General features: G+C 29.5%; 3 protein-coding genes across 3 annotated transcripts in view; 1 reads left to right on the top strand and 2 right to left on the bottom strand.

Annotated features, from left to right (window-relative positions):
* The window catches only part of LOC119673933 (SH3 domain-containing protein Dlish-like), a 2874-nt gene extending 620 nt beyond the window's left edge, over positions 1–2254 (bottom strand). The window contains exon 1 of the mRNA XM_038085049.1: positions 2242–2254. Coding sequence (XP_037940977.1) covers positions 2242–2254 — 13 coding nt within the window. The remainder of the gene's footprint in view (positions 1–2241) is intronic.
* Positions 2255–8134: 5880 nt separating this feature from the next.
* Positions 8135–9886, top strand: LOC119681099 (SH3 domain-containing protein Dlish). Its single transcript, XM_038094176.1, has 3 exons — positions 8135–8369; positions 8567–9513; positions 9574–9886. The coding sequence occupies exons 1-3, from the start codon at positions 8324–8326 to the stop codon at positions 9736–9738; spliced, it is 1158 nt and encodes a 385-aa protein (XP_037950104.1). The 5' UTR covers positions 8135–8323; the 3' UTR covers positions 9739–9886.
* Positions 9887–10333: 447 nt separating this feature from the next.
* LOC119683699 lies at positions 10334–13280 on the bottom strand. The gene is made up of 3 exons (XM_038097504.1): positions 12029–13280; positions 11824–11960; positions 10334–10501 (listed from the first exon to the last, which is right to left on the bottom strand). The coding sequence occupies exons 1-3, from the start codon at positions 13043–13045 to the stop codon at positions 10447–10449; spliced, it is 1209 nt and encodes a 402-aa protein (XP_037953432.1). The 5' UTR covers positions 13046–13280; the 3' UTR covers positions 10334–10446.
* Positions 13281–13313: the final 33 nt, after the last annotated feature.

Genomic DNA, 13313 nt, shown 5'->3' with positions numbered 1-13313 from the left:
ACATCACAGCAAATAAGCAGTTTTTGGAATATGAAAGAAGATCATTTCGGAAAACATATGGCACAGTGCTATTTAATGATGATTTTTAGCAAATCTGATACACTATATACTCGATCATAGAATCAGCATGGAATGCATAGATTATGGAAGCACTGATTCGCCAAAAACTATAATACTGAGAAAGAAGCCAAAGTAATATACACGCACTTAATAAAAAAAACAATAAAACACCAAAAATATTTACAGTAACTTACAGTACTTTACAATGTCACGCTGAAGAAAATATGCATGAGTTGTAGAACAATAGAATGTTAAGAAAGAAGACGATTAAGCCTGACGAAATATAAGTAACAGTTCCATTCTTTAAGCACCAAAATGGTTCTATAATTAACTAAAAGCTTAATAGTTTAGTTTCACGTATTAAGTAGTGTTATCACAATAAACCATGGGATTTAAGCAAGTTGGTTAATTGGTCTGAATCCCACTGTCACCTAACTTAAACCATCTCAATTCAAAATTTTTCTTTAGTCATACGTTAAACGTTTTTTATATTAAAAGTCATTCGAAGCTGTAATAAACAACAACAGTGTTAGTCTGGAGATCAGTCAAAAAGCTATCATTGTCAAAAGGTGCTACAACGCACTCAGTGGACAATTAAGATGTAAAGCTTTCTCTCGACCGACAAAAATTTACGCTCTATAGGTCGCTCTTTCTACCTATATTTCTGTATTAGCACAGTGATGAAGCAGTATTGGAAGTTTTTGAGATCGAAATATACAAATGAACCACGAGCTATAGGTACAAACATTATCTCGATATTAATATGATGAAACGGCTTCGCTGGCCTGATCGTGTTGTGGCAATGGAGGACAATGCTTCAACAAGAATGTTATTTGAAGAGGTTGTTGGAGGAAGAAGGCATAAAAGAAGATCGTGCCTCTGATGGAGTGATTATGTTGAGGAAGCACTAACCACACTAGATGTACGAGACCTGAAAGGGTGCGCACGTACCTGAGACGCCTGGAGAAGAGTGCGGACCGATAACTGGTTGATATAACCATTTAAGTAACTAAGTTAAGGTTATGTAAGATTATATGACTATTAATATATATACTAACAACACCCAGATGATGGGTAAAAATTGTTTAAATTTTTTAAAAAAATTTTATATAAAGATTTAATTTTAAAAAACTATATTTATTAATTAAATAGCAAAAACCGAAATGTGGACTTTTTTCCGTGCCCTAAAATAATATATTAGCTACTTTTATAATGTTTTTTTCTGTCATCAAAACCAAAAAAAAAGTGAAAAGGAGTATTCAAAATTGTATATACATAGTATGTATGCTGTCATGTATCAAAACCATAACATAGAATGTTATATATTAATAGTTTCTATCAATGATAATATATTTAATTGTTTTTGTGTATTGATTTCATTCAAAGATAATATAAAGATACGTTTGTTTTAGCAAATATGAGGTGTCTTAAGATGGGACTAGACAGATATTACCAAAAATGTGATATGTACAGAATTATTTTTTTTGTTTTTTATAAATAATAATCTATTCAAATGTATTACTTATAAAATTTATTAATATGTAATAAGAGATAAACAATAAAATTAATTTTATGTAATAATTAAGTTGAAATTGTTTTCAAAGTATAAAGTGTAGACATAAATTAAAAAAAAAAAATTAGAAATATTGCATATTTACGAGTTTAATTCTATTGAGTTACTAAAATATTATATTTTTGTAGCAGATAGACAATTAACATATTTAAAGTGAATGCAACTGATCCGAAGTTTTCTAGAAGTCTAAACGAGACAAGTTTCGTTTTGATAATTTTTTCTATTGAAGTGCAACAAACGCCCTTGCACTGATTTTTAACTGCATTAAATGAATTTTTTTTTACAAATAATGTGTGCTTGAAATTGTTAACAATAAAAATAGCAATAAATTTTATATATAATTTACATGTCTGTTTTTTTTTTTCCAAAAATTAAAACACAAAAAATGAATAATTAAGGGGCACTTAACGTAAGTTCAGTTGCAGCTCTATTTTAGTACTTAATATACACTATCTAACCCAGCAGTTAAGTTAGGTTAAGAATCTTTTTACAACCGGTTAAATCACTAGTTAGTCTACCCCTTGTTGTGTCCCTTCACAATTTTTTCAACCTGGTCAATTAAGTGATTATTATAGCTGTTTTTTTATATCAAAATTACTGATGATTACTGGTGATAACCATTTTTGTAACTGTGATCCTTATAAAACACTCATGTCTATTGGTGAAGGGTTGAACACCATTTGCAACCTTCAAAAAAGCTTTAGATGCTATTTACTTGACGCATACACAGGCAAGACTTTGGCAAGATTTATATTTTTAAATCCAAATATATTTATTTTAGAATTTTGTGTGCGAACTAAACTTACTATGGTTTAACTAAAAGTTAACTTCTCCAAACAAACTGAACTGAACAAGAGACAGGGAGAGAGAGTTTGCTAATATCTACAAAAAACACGAGGAAATAGAACATTACATACGAATATATAAAGAATTATAAAAAAATTGCCATATTGTCGTATAGTCACGGTTACAAAAACAACATATTTTTGCTTGCCGTGTTTTTCCCCAATTTAATTTAACCTCTAAGATTGATTTGCTGCACCATGTACATATATATAGTTTCAATATACATGAATAAACATTAAAAAAAAAATTTATGTGAATGTTAAAATTTCCCCATTGGTTTGTTGGATTCACTTTATGCAATTTCTTTATTATAAATTTGAAAGTTTTAAATTGCATTTTGGCCGCATGTCAAAAGCTCCAAAATTGGAAAACTAAACATTTTTCTTTTATTAAGCTTAATAAGAAACAGAAAATAAAAAACAAACATATGCAAAGTTAGCAGAGTTGAAAAAAAAAACATTTCAAAATCTCACATTTAAGAGTGGAAAATCTGAATGCACATAAATTCGCATCTATATGAGCCTAATTTGCAGTCACATTTCAATTTCAGAAAAGTTGTTTACGCTTTGCACTGGTGCATTGGGTCAATGTACCGCAATTGCCTTAGAAAAATGCCAAGGCGGTTGATATGTGGTTGCCGACACTTCTCAATATTTTTGTATTGTAGTTTGTTATATTTATAATCAATTATACTACATAAACATGCATATATACGTATAAATATAAATATGTATTTTTACACTTTTTCAAGTTTTTTAACAAACTTTACCTTATTGCAAGGACCGGACCAGTTAGATTAGATATACGGCTCAACTGAATATCCTTTGAGTTCGTTTGACTTTTGTTATTAGATGCTCTGTTCCTAGTATTTTAAATTTTAAATAGTGACAAGTTATAGAAAAGCTGCATGCATAACTGATTCACGAGTTACTTTAAGTAATTTGTTTATTCAGAATCTGGTATATCAGTTTCCTATGACTCTTCGAGATAAAGAAACAATAGTTTTTCAAATATTTTGGCACAGTTCCTTGCTAAAAGTAAACATCTGCGCAATATATGAGAACTTAACTATTCTTCATTTTCTTCTTGACCAAAACTTTAAAATTCATTGATTAGTAATCCTGATATTAATCTCTATGTATACCTGTCTTTTTGTCAATGCTCATTTACAGTGGAAATAGTATTACCGATTTTAGTTTCACCTAAGTAAATTAGTTTTTAGACCGTATCTCCAATGGAGTGATTAATTTAAGCGAGCAGTAACTGCATTTGATGTACGAGACTTGAAAGGCGCCTGGAGAGAAGTGGTGTATCAGGCCGAAACCCTACAACGCGTTAATTAAGTAATTAAGTAAAAAGTTAATTAGTTCACAAGTCTAAATGGCTTGATTGAGAACCAAATAACTTATGTTGTTTTAGTTAAATTAAACTAATTTTGCTATTTAATCCCTACTTTTTTTGAAGAACTGATATAGTATAGTTCTTACATGAATAGATGGCTGCGTCTTCGCTTGTTGATTTTTCTGTCACAAAATTGTAATTATATTATGATTTCTCTTTGGTGGTCGTTATATCGTTATTTGGTGGACATTATATTGAAGTGAAATCTACTGATCTTGTTTATATAAGGAATCTTATTTTTAATAGTATATCAAGTAAAACCTAAAGGGAAAAAGAAAATTGGTTAGAAAACCACTTGCAAAGTCTGGTGTTCTGTGTAATATCTTAGGTGTATTAATTCCAAACACAACCGTGTGATCTAATTTAAAATTTAGCGTGAACACTAAAATCAAGTGAAATTATTTACAAATATAAAGTATATATAACATACACGAAATAATTTTTAATTTATTGAAAGTAGTACAAACAGAAAATCAATTGCAGGCTTTTACAGTAGAGTAGTAACTTAGTTAGGCCCATTGAAACAATCCTATGTAAATTTGTTATAACAACTATTCCTATTCATTAATCAGTTATTCTACCCTGTCACCTTACACCTAATAATATAGATATATAAATTATATTATTTTAATGAGATATGTTTCTTATCTCTTTTATTCCTTAATAAGTATTTTTTCTTTTAACAGTATATTAATGCATCTCTAGCGGATATCTGTATGTGTATAATACAGATCTCCTCTAATCCGAATCTCTTGTAATTCGGATTAGATTATATTACACAAAACATTTATAAGTAATGTGTAATGTATATGTATGTATATTTTATTCGCCTATACGCTTTGTTAACTGTTTGATGACTCCTAGACATCACTTATCCTTTATCATGTGAATATATTATTTAATTTATGGATTAAGTTAAAGAGTAATTGATTAATGTTCACTTTTATAAAGTTTCTGAATTATATTTTATATATTAAAATAAATATAAAAAGACTTGAATTATATATATAAAATACATAAAACAGTTCCTGCATTTTTATGGGGCTCCCGTAATCCGAATATTCCACTAATCCAGATTGATACCAATTTCAATAAATCCGGATAAGCCGAGTTTTACTGTATATAAATTTAACAACTATTATTGTCGAGATTGTAATAATACTCAACATATTGTCGTATTACTAATTTTATATACATTTTTTTTGTTAAGTTTTCCATCGATTGGATATACAAAAACATTAAGCTTAAAATTTCAAAATATTAAATCAAAAATTAAAACTATTACAGTTCACTTGACATTTAAATCGAAATACCCAAACCGCTAAATCGATTTACTTTAGTTTGTAGATCAAAAATGTATATAGTTTATATAGTCTCTAGCGTCGCCTTTACCGCGTTATCTCAGTAAATCTTTAGTTTTAGTTTATTAAATCAAAAATTAAAACTATTATAGTTCACTTGACATTTAAATCGACATCCAAACAGCTAAATCGACTTACAATAGTTTGTAGATCAAAAATGTATATAGTTTATATAGTCTCTGGCGTCGACTGCACCGCGTTATCTCAGTAAACCTTTAGTATTATAATCGGAATCTACCGTAAATATCTTACTTCATCATATACGTATATATAGATATATATTTTGTTAATTTGATGAAGTTTACTTTATTTATTGATTACTTGAAAACTTTATTAAATCTTGTAGTTTTCATAAAGCATTATTCGCAATTTCAATCAATAAAGCAATTTTTTTTCAAATTACTAGCCGCTTTACTTTGATAAACGTAATGATATAATTATATACAAATTAAATTGTATTTATATATTATTTATATATTTTACTTAGTTTCCTTATATTGATACTTCTATAAGATATATTACAAAAAGAGGCTAACTTTTTGCCGCCTATTACGTCACAAAACTATTCATTTTAAAAGATATATTAAAACATATTATTATAGTTGATTGCTCCTGCACTTTAATACATTTTTAATTATATTCAATTATATTCAACAATTATTAGATATTTTTATAATAATACTTATACATTAGTAATTATTTTCGTTGAGCACATACCCGCTTTTTATTTTCAACAGCTAAACACCACTTTTCCACACAAGCAAATGATATTTAATTAAAAATTTCAAACAAATATTAAACAATTTCTGCTTAATTTTATGAAATTTTTTACTCGTTCAATGCGTATATATATTTGTTATTTTTTATATATTTCGTTACGGACAAATATACTTAAACTTGTTCAAAATACAAGACCATAATGACATAAAATTGCATAAAATGTGCAATATGAAAATACGCCAAAGCTCTCTCACGCACTTTTCCTATCGGAAAAACCAGAGGCATAATAAGGGTTGCCAACTCTTTTGAACTTCGAGTATCCATGTGCGAGTATTTTCAGGTACTTGTCATAAATCTGATTTATTCTATTATAAGTGAAAGTACCATAAAAGATTCAATAAAATATCTATAAATAATATTAAATTAATAAATTAACTAAAAGAAATATGAGAGCACTATTTTTTATATGAACATTATTACAAATACGAAAGATTGCCGTCTCAAGTAGATATTCGTTATTCTCACGTTATTCTCGAACTTTATATATTAGATTCAAACATTCTGTGTGATATCCTTATATCAAGTATCATTAGTACTTGGTCCCATTGAACTTAATTTGTTTGCAATGTCCTGACTGCTTTCTTAGTCAAAATAATTCTGAATTGAGACGATCTATCAGTGGATTCTTAACTGAATATATTCTTTTTAACTACAATCTTTCGAAAACGCAATTAAAGAACAGTAACACCTTCAATTTTTGTGCAATCAACAATTAAACACATCCACATCTTACCTATTTGCGCCCTGTCATTTTCAGGAAATAAATCCAAGATTCTAAAGAATCTTAGTTATTATAATACCTCCCTTTATGTGGTTATTTAGGTTTGGATGGTTTTTTTTTCTTCAAGTTTCATAAGGTTACATAATCCCTAGAATCGCCATTATAACTTCACCTAACCTAGTGTTACGATGATATTTAGTTATAAAATTAGTTTTGGTATTCCATAAACTAATAAAATTTAATTTTAAACCTTTTCGACGTTACTATAGATACGCTTAAAGTCTTAAGTCTGCAATTAGCAAGAGAATACTCTCACAATAACTTAAGAGAACAAAGATCCATGTAAAATGTTTAATAAAAACATTTCCAAATACATATATAACATACTCGTATTCATATTGGCACAAGCCTTAACCAACTTAAAACTTAATTTATATAAAATACTGTATACACTCTATGCAGGTGTTCTGTAATCGGAGATTTAAAACATTTAAAAATTATTCTTCCTATATCATAGCAATTTCGATGACAGTGATAAATATATATTATTTAATCATTAAAGTATTTACCACTAAAAGGTATTTTATAATAAATCTTTTATAAAGTATAGATTGTTAGGTGAGCATCCCATTCCCTCTTAACATTCAGAAATTAATCATTAGTTTAAGTGAATAGACCCGATCAAAAAATACATAAGGGACAGAGCCCTGAAGTTTTATGTGAAAATTGACAGACTATCCTACTTCCACTATCTAATCTTAGAGTAATCACTCTCCGCACGGGGAGATACGCAGATCTTAGATCAATCACTAAATAATCATAAAGCTTATAGGCAATACATAAATTAGTCAATGAGATGGGTGGGACCCTGTAGTACCCCCAGCTATCAAAGAGTAAAAGTGCCCAGTTGCGCTGACTCGAAAAAAGGATCAACATACATACTTTAAGTGATTGGAATGTTCAACAATATAGATTTGAAAATTTTTATATAAATGGAACTATTTAAATATTAATTCTAATACACTGTTTTGAATGAATGCTTTATCTATAACAAATTATTTTCATTAAGCAATCAAACACATATACCATTTAATTATCTTAGATAATTTACATTTGTCAACTTTTTTGGTCTTTTTGGTCTTGAGGGAATGATCGATTGCAAATAGATTGTAATCCATTTAACCAATTTAACAAAAACAAATATTTTTTTAAACTTATATATTCAAGTGAAGTGCATTTTTTCCACAATTTACACATAATCCCTTCACTAGATACTCTTAAATTAAAGTCAGTAAATAAAAACACAAAAAAACAATTATACAAGTTATGATTAAATTTTACAAGAAAATTGTTTTAGTTTGCCACACTGTCACTTGTAAAGCCGAATTCCATCGTTAGGAGGCGCTCAAGTCGCTGTGAAAAAATTCCAAACATTCAATGAGCCAACAAAGATACTGAAACACATAAATAATCGAAGGCGTTTTAATAGTCAAAATAGTTATACAAAAATGTCCAAATTGATTTTATAAAATTAATTTTTTAATTTTTTTAAACAAAAGAACATAAATAAAAAGAAAGAGAATGGCTTTCTTATGTCCTGTGCGTATGCGACGCGATAAAAAGAAGGGTAAAAATTAGTCGTTAAAAACAATAACAAAGTAGATTTTGGCTATTTTCTTACAAAACATATAATAGAAAAGTGATTAAGTTAATATAACAAATACAAGAAAAATAAAATGACACTTCAAAGACGTTTCGCAAATTATCAGAAACTAAAACAAAAGACTTAAGCAAAAAACTAAATTTTATATAATTTCTTTACAGTTGAGCGAGACTTGCCAGTACCTGTTGGCATGGGTCGCATAACTGGTTCGTCAAGCATCGAAACACTTGTACGCGTAGGTATAGAAAAGGAACATGGGCTCAGTCCAGACTCTAAAATGGTTGTGCTCCACGACTTTACACCTTGTGTAGACGACGAACTCGAAGTGAAACGTGGTCAAATTGTAAATCTCCTGTACCGTGAAAATGATTGGGTGTATGTCATAGGACAGGAAACACGTCAAGAAGGCTTTATACCATACTCGTACTGCGCACCAGCTCATACACAGTTAGCTGATCTAGCTGTAAAAAAAAAATTACCACGAGAACAAAATGTCAACATAGATCATGGTGAGAACATACCATTGTTAAGTGCGGAATCAAAATTGGAATTGTTGGAAGATAGTGGGCCAACACTAAAAAATAATGAAACACTCATCTTGGAACCAGAGTGTACACCATTTCATAAAGAAGCAAGCGGACGATATATTGTTTTATATACATTCATAGCACGCGATGAGAATGATTTATCCGTGGAACGAGGCGAATTTGTCACTGTGCTAAATCGTGATGACACTGATTGGTTCTGGATTGTGCGCAGTGACGGTGAAGAAGGTTTTATTCCTGCAGCATTTGTTTATCCGGCAGATAGTGTTTTACAGGTACAGCAAAATATGGTAATGCAGGAAAATGCACATCATAACACAAAGTTAAACACGGAACACAATAAGCATAATTCAAATGTGGTGGTCACCAATAACATCCATGGAGGACATGCTCAGATTTTGAAAAACACAAATAACCCACTAGATCCTACAAATGGATTAAGCAGTTTACAACAACAACTTATACAACAAAATCAGACTAATCATCAGCATCAGCCACAAATTGGTATTGGTACAGATGATCTACGCTATGGCACAGAGCTCGTTATGCTATACGACTATAAGGTATATATTACGAACTTAAGATGTATATATTTATTTATACATATGTATTACAATTAATAGGCACAAGCACCTGATGATTTAAGCGTGCGCCGCGGTGATTGGATATATGCGGACTTAAGTAATCAAACTGTAGACGGTTGGTTATGGGCATATGCACCGAAAATAAGAAAATATGGCTTTATACCTAAGGCTTATGCACGTCCTCCAGCAATGACAAGCCTTTAAATATTGCGCAGTCTTTTAGCGGGATGTTGACTAAACTTCTTGAATATGTATTGTGTTATGCTCTTACAGTTACTCTTAATACTTAATTCGTAATTAGATTGTATGTTGATTAAATTTATGAAAACTCAAATTTGAAGACAAAAATTAGTTATTTAATTATGACGAAATAATGTACAAAACGAATATATATTTATGTTTGCACCTATATATTTTATTTTTGCACAGCAAAAGTGCCAATACTTATATATAAAACTTTAGTGTTTAAAAAATAATATCATTACACATAATAGCATAATATAATAATTAATTACTTCATTCAGATTGTTCTTCATACACACATTGTAGTAGATAGTTAGTCAAAAAATTTATTGTTTTTCTGATATAATGCACTTTGTGTTTTTTTTAATTAAACAATATTTCACTATATTTTAAATACTTCAATAAATACACATAAATAGTACATATTATTATTATACAAATTGATAAAGGAGATTTTCTGTTACAAATTTTTAGAGAACTAAAACAAATATTTAATATTCTAAATATTGTCAAACATTAAATAAGTTTTCGATTTGTGATTTCAACAATCTTTTTTTTTTTTTTCTTAATGAAAACTATTACATAGATGTAGTAAATAATAATGCTTAGCATATAAATCCTTTTGAAAAGAAACCTAAGTTGACAATACAATTGTCAAAATATCAAAAGTTATTTGATTGGAATTTTCGTCGAGGAGCATTGTGAGCAGTTTAAAGAAACATTCCTGAAACAAATAAAAAAAAAATAATTAATTTGTGATAATTTATTTTCTTCTTATGCTATAATTATTATTATTGAAACAAAATCTAAGAAAATATTTCTAAAAATAGTCAGTTTTATTGTATAATCTACACTATATGCTTTTGCCTCAATGCTAAGAAAAACAATCAACTTTTCATATCTAAAAAAAATACAAAAGACTAATTAACATAAGTATCCATCTTTTCCACTTTTCTCCAACAGTAGTAATAGTCCCTTTTTATTTAGATATTTATTATCTATTATATTTTTATATTTATTATGCAATATTTATTTTCTACCAATATGTTTAAATACAAGTTAAAATACTGGTTTATCTAAATTGGTAGAAGGATGAAAATGAAAACATATGCAACTTGACCACAATTAAGGACAGTTCCCGCTGCATGAAAGACGTAGCCCTGGTTTAGCAAAAACTATCGATACCGAATATAGGTCAGGTTATACCCAGATAGTAAACCATTATTAGTCACGCATAAATACGTTTATCCCCTGTATATGCTGCAACTGCAGCTCTATCTCGCATGACGTCATACATTTCTTTTATGATCAAATGCACTCTCAACTTTGACCATTTTGATTTAGAACTCCTACCTACCAAAATCTATATTTGAATTCTAACTCCCTACCATACCTCTTATCCTACACCATTTCACCCCCTTCTGCAATGTCTTGTCAATGTCGTGTCTTCATAAAATTACTTTCATGGGCTGCATTAGGCTACGAAAGCAATAACAACATATGTCCAATAATAGACTTTTATGTATCAGTTACAATAACAGGAATTTTAACTACTTATCCATTTCTGATTTTTAAAATACATATATGTTTTAATTACAAAATCTAACGACACAATTGTACCACAATTGATACCCTTGATATCAAGCTACACCGCTTGGTTAAACAACTAGTAAGCTTTAATTACAATATCTTTACGTTGTATTTGTTTTACATCGCAATTCCGAAAATTAATTTTAAATAAATACTTATAATAAATAATTTTAAAATGTGAATAGATAGACACGTTAACATAACATACATATACTCGATACATATTTACAGTTTGTAAATTTATACGCAAGTAATATAAGAACTTGTAGGAACGCCCTCAAATAATCACTCCAATAAAAACTGTATTTAGCATTTTTTCGATATAGTTTTATATCTTATATAGTGTATTAACAATTATAAAGTAAACATATTTAATTAAACATAATTAATTAAATTTAATATTAACCTATTATTACTTACAAACAAATACAAATAACATTTCATTTATACACTTACTTTAAAGCTCCTCTAAGTTGCTCCTTTTCTGCCATTTCTTCCTGCAATTTTTGTTGCAGACTTAAAATTAAATCGTTTTTATTGTTAATTTGTAATTTAAGATGTGCTATTGTTTCCTCTTGTGCTTCGAAAATAGCCTAAAAATTAAATATTAAATTTTAATAGTTTTAAAAATTCATTAAATACAAACATCAACTCTACTTACCCTACATTCCTCCATTGATTCAGAGTATGTTGGTGGCTCATCCAAACAGAAGAATTCTCGAACCATTTTAAATTTACGTAATTCATCTTTAGCCATAATGGAATTGACAAACATCTGCAAACCTTGCACCCGATTATCCAAAAATACAGAATTAAAATTGTCTCCGAATATTTTTTTACGCGGCAGCATTAAAGTTACATTTGGAAAAGCTTGTTTTAATTTTGTATTGAGACGCACAAAATCTGTGTAGCGCCGCAGTACCAACCAACAGTCGTTAGTATGTGGATTCTCAACACGCAGTTTGTACACAGTAAAGCGTGCACGCTCTTCCATAACCTCGTAACCTATAATCGGCACTCGCACCACGCTGTTTGGCTGATCGGTGTTATTTGAGGATAGCGTCAAAGCACTTGATGACATGCCACTGGAATTATAACTGCACTCGCTCATGCGACGCCTATGCGGTACTGTCATCATATCATTAGAGGAATGTACATATGCAGACTGTGTAAGATCACGATGAGATCGAGCACCAGATATCATATTGCCTTGCTTTTGCCTTTGTGACGATATTGAATTTGTGTCGTGCGTTGTTGTATAACTGTGCGATGAAATTGTTTGCAAGCAAATTTCAGACTTAGCATTCGTAAGTCCACCACCAGTAGTATCAGTTAAGTTCCCAGTATAATTGGTTATTAATTTGTCAACATCACCTGCAGATTTTGTCCGCACCAAGTGAGCGCTTGCAGCTACGAGTCTATACAATTCTGTGGTTTGCTGCAAGTCAGGCGTAGAATGTATAGCGCGACCAAGTAAAATATGTTGCTTACGCAAACTATGCACTGAACTGAGAGTTGCGCTGGAGGAATTCACTGTTGCGTTATGTTTACTTGGCTTTGTATTTTTAGTTTTAGAACACACAGGCAAATTGTTAAAGTTTTTGGAGAACGTTTTTGGCTTGATTGCTGCGCTGGAGTTCAACTGATTTTCCCGTTTCTTAATTGCGCGTAAGGACATTCTTGTTTTTATGGGCAGTGTAGAGTTTTTGTATATATATATATATATTTAATTTATGCAAATATACCATTACAAAGATTTCATTACAAACATGCAGTAGAAAAACATTTTATAAAAATCGACTTTTAAAACAATTTAAACAACAAAAGAAAAACTTCACAAGCTATTATTCAAAAAGTGAAAGCCATCATATGTGCAAAAAAAATTATTGCCAAAAAAAAAATCGTTGGAAAGCAAATGAAAACACCATTAAAATTTTCGAGTCATT

Source organism: Teleopsis dalmanni, chromosome 2, assembly GCF_002237135.1.
Source record: "Teleopsis dalmanni isolate 2A chromosome 2, ASM223713v2, whole genome shotgun sequence".
Lineage (NCBI taxonomy): Eukaryota > Metazoa > Arthropoda > Insecta > Diptera > Diopsidae > Teleopsis > Teleopsis dalmanni.
The sequence above is the reverse complement of the archived record's forward strand: the minus strand, read 5'-3'. Positions and strand labels throughout refer to the sequence as shown.

What these genes read in the sequence shown, in the direction of transcription:
- LOC119681099 (XM_038094176.1), top strand. Translation starts at nt 8,324, where the DNA reads ATGGCTTTCTTATGTCCTGTGCGTATGCGACGCGATAAAAAGAAGG. An exon ending in GCGACGCGATAAAAAGAAGG is followed by an intron (nt 8,370 to 8,566) that starts GTAAAAATTAGT and finishes ATTTCTTTACAG; the next exon opens with TTGAGCGAGACTTGCCAGTA. An exon ending in TTATGCTATACGACTATAAG is followed by an intron (nt 9,514 to 9,573) that starts GTATATATTACG and finishes TACAATTAATAG; the next exon opens with GCACAAGCACCTGATGATTT.
- LOC119683699 (XM_038097504.1), bottom strand. Translation starts at nt 13,045, where the DNA reads ATGTCCTTACGCGCAATTAAGAAACGGGAAAATCAGTTGAACTCCAGC. An exon ending in AATCAATGGAGGAATGTAGG is followed by an intron (nt 11,961 to 12,028) that starts GTAAGTAGAGTT and finishes TTTAATTTTTAG; the next exon opens with GCTATTTTCGAAGCACAAGA. An exon ending in CAACTTAGAGGAGCTTTAAA is followed by an intron (nt 10,502 to 11,823) that starts GTAAGTGTATAA and finishes TATTTGTTTCAG; the next exon opens with GAATGTTTCTTTAAACTGCT.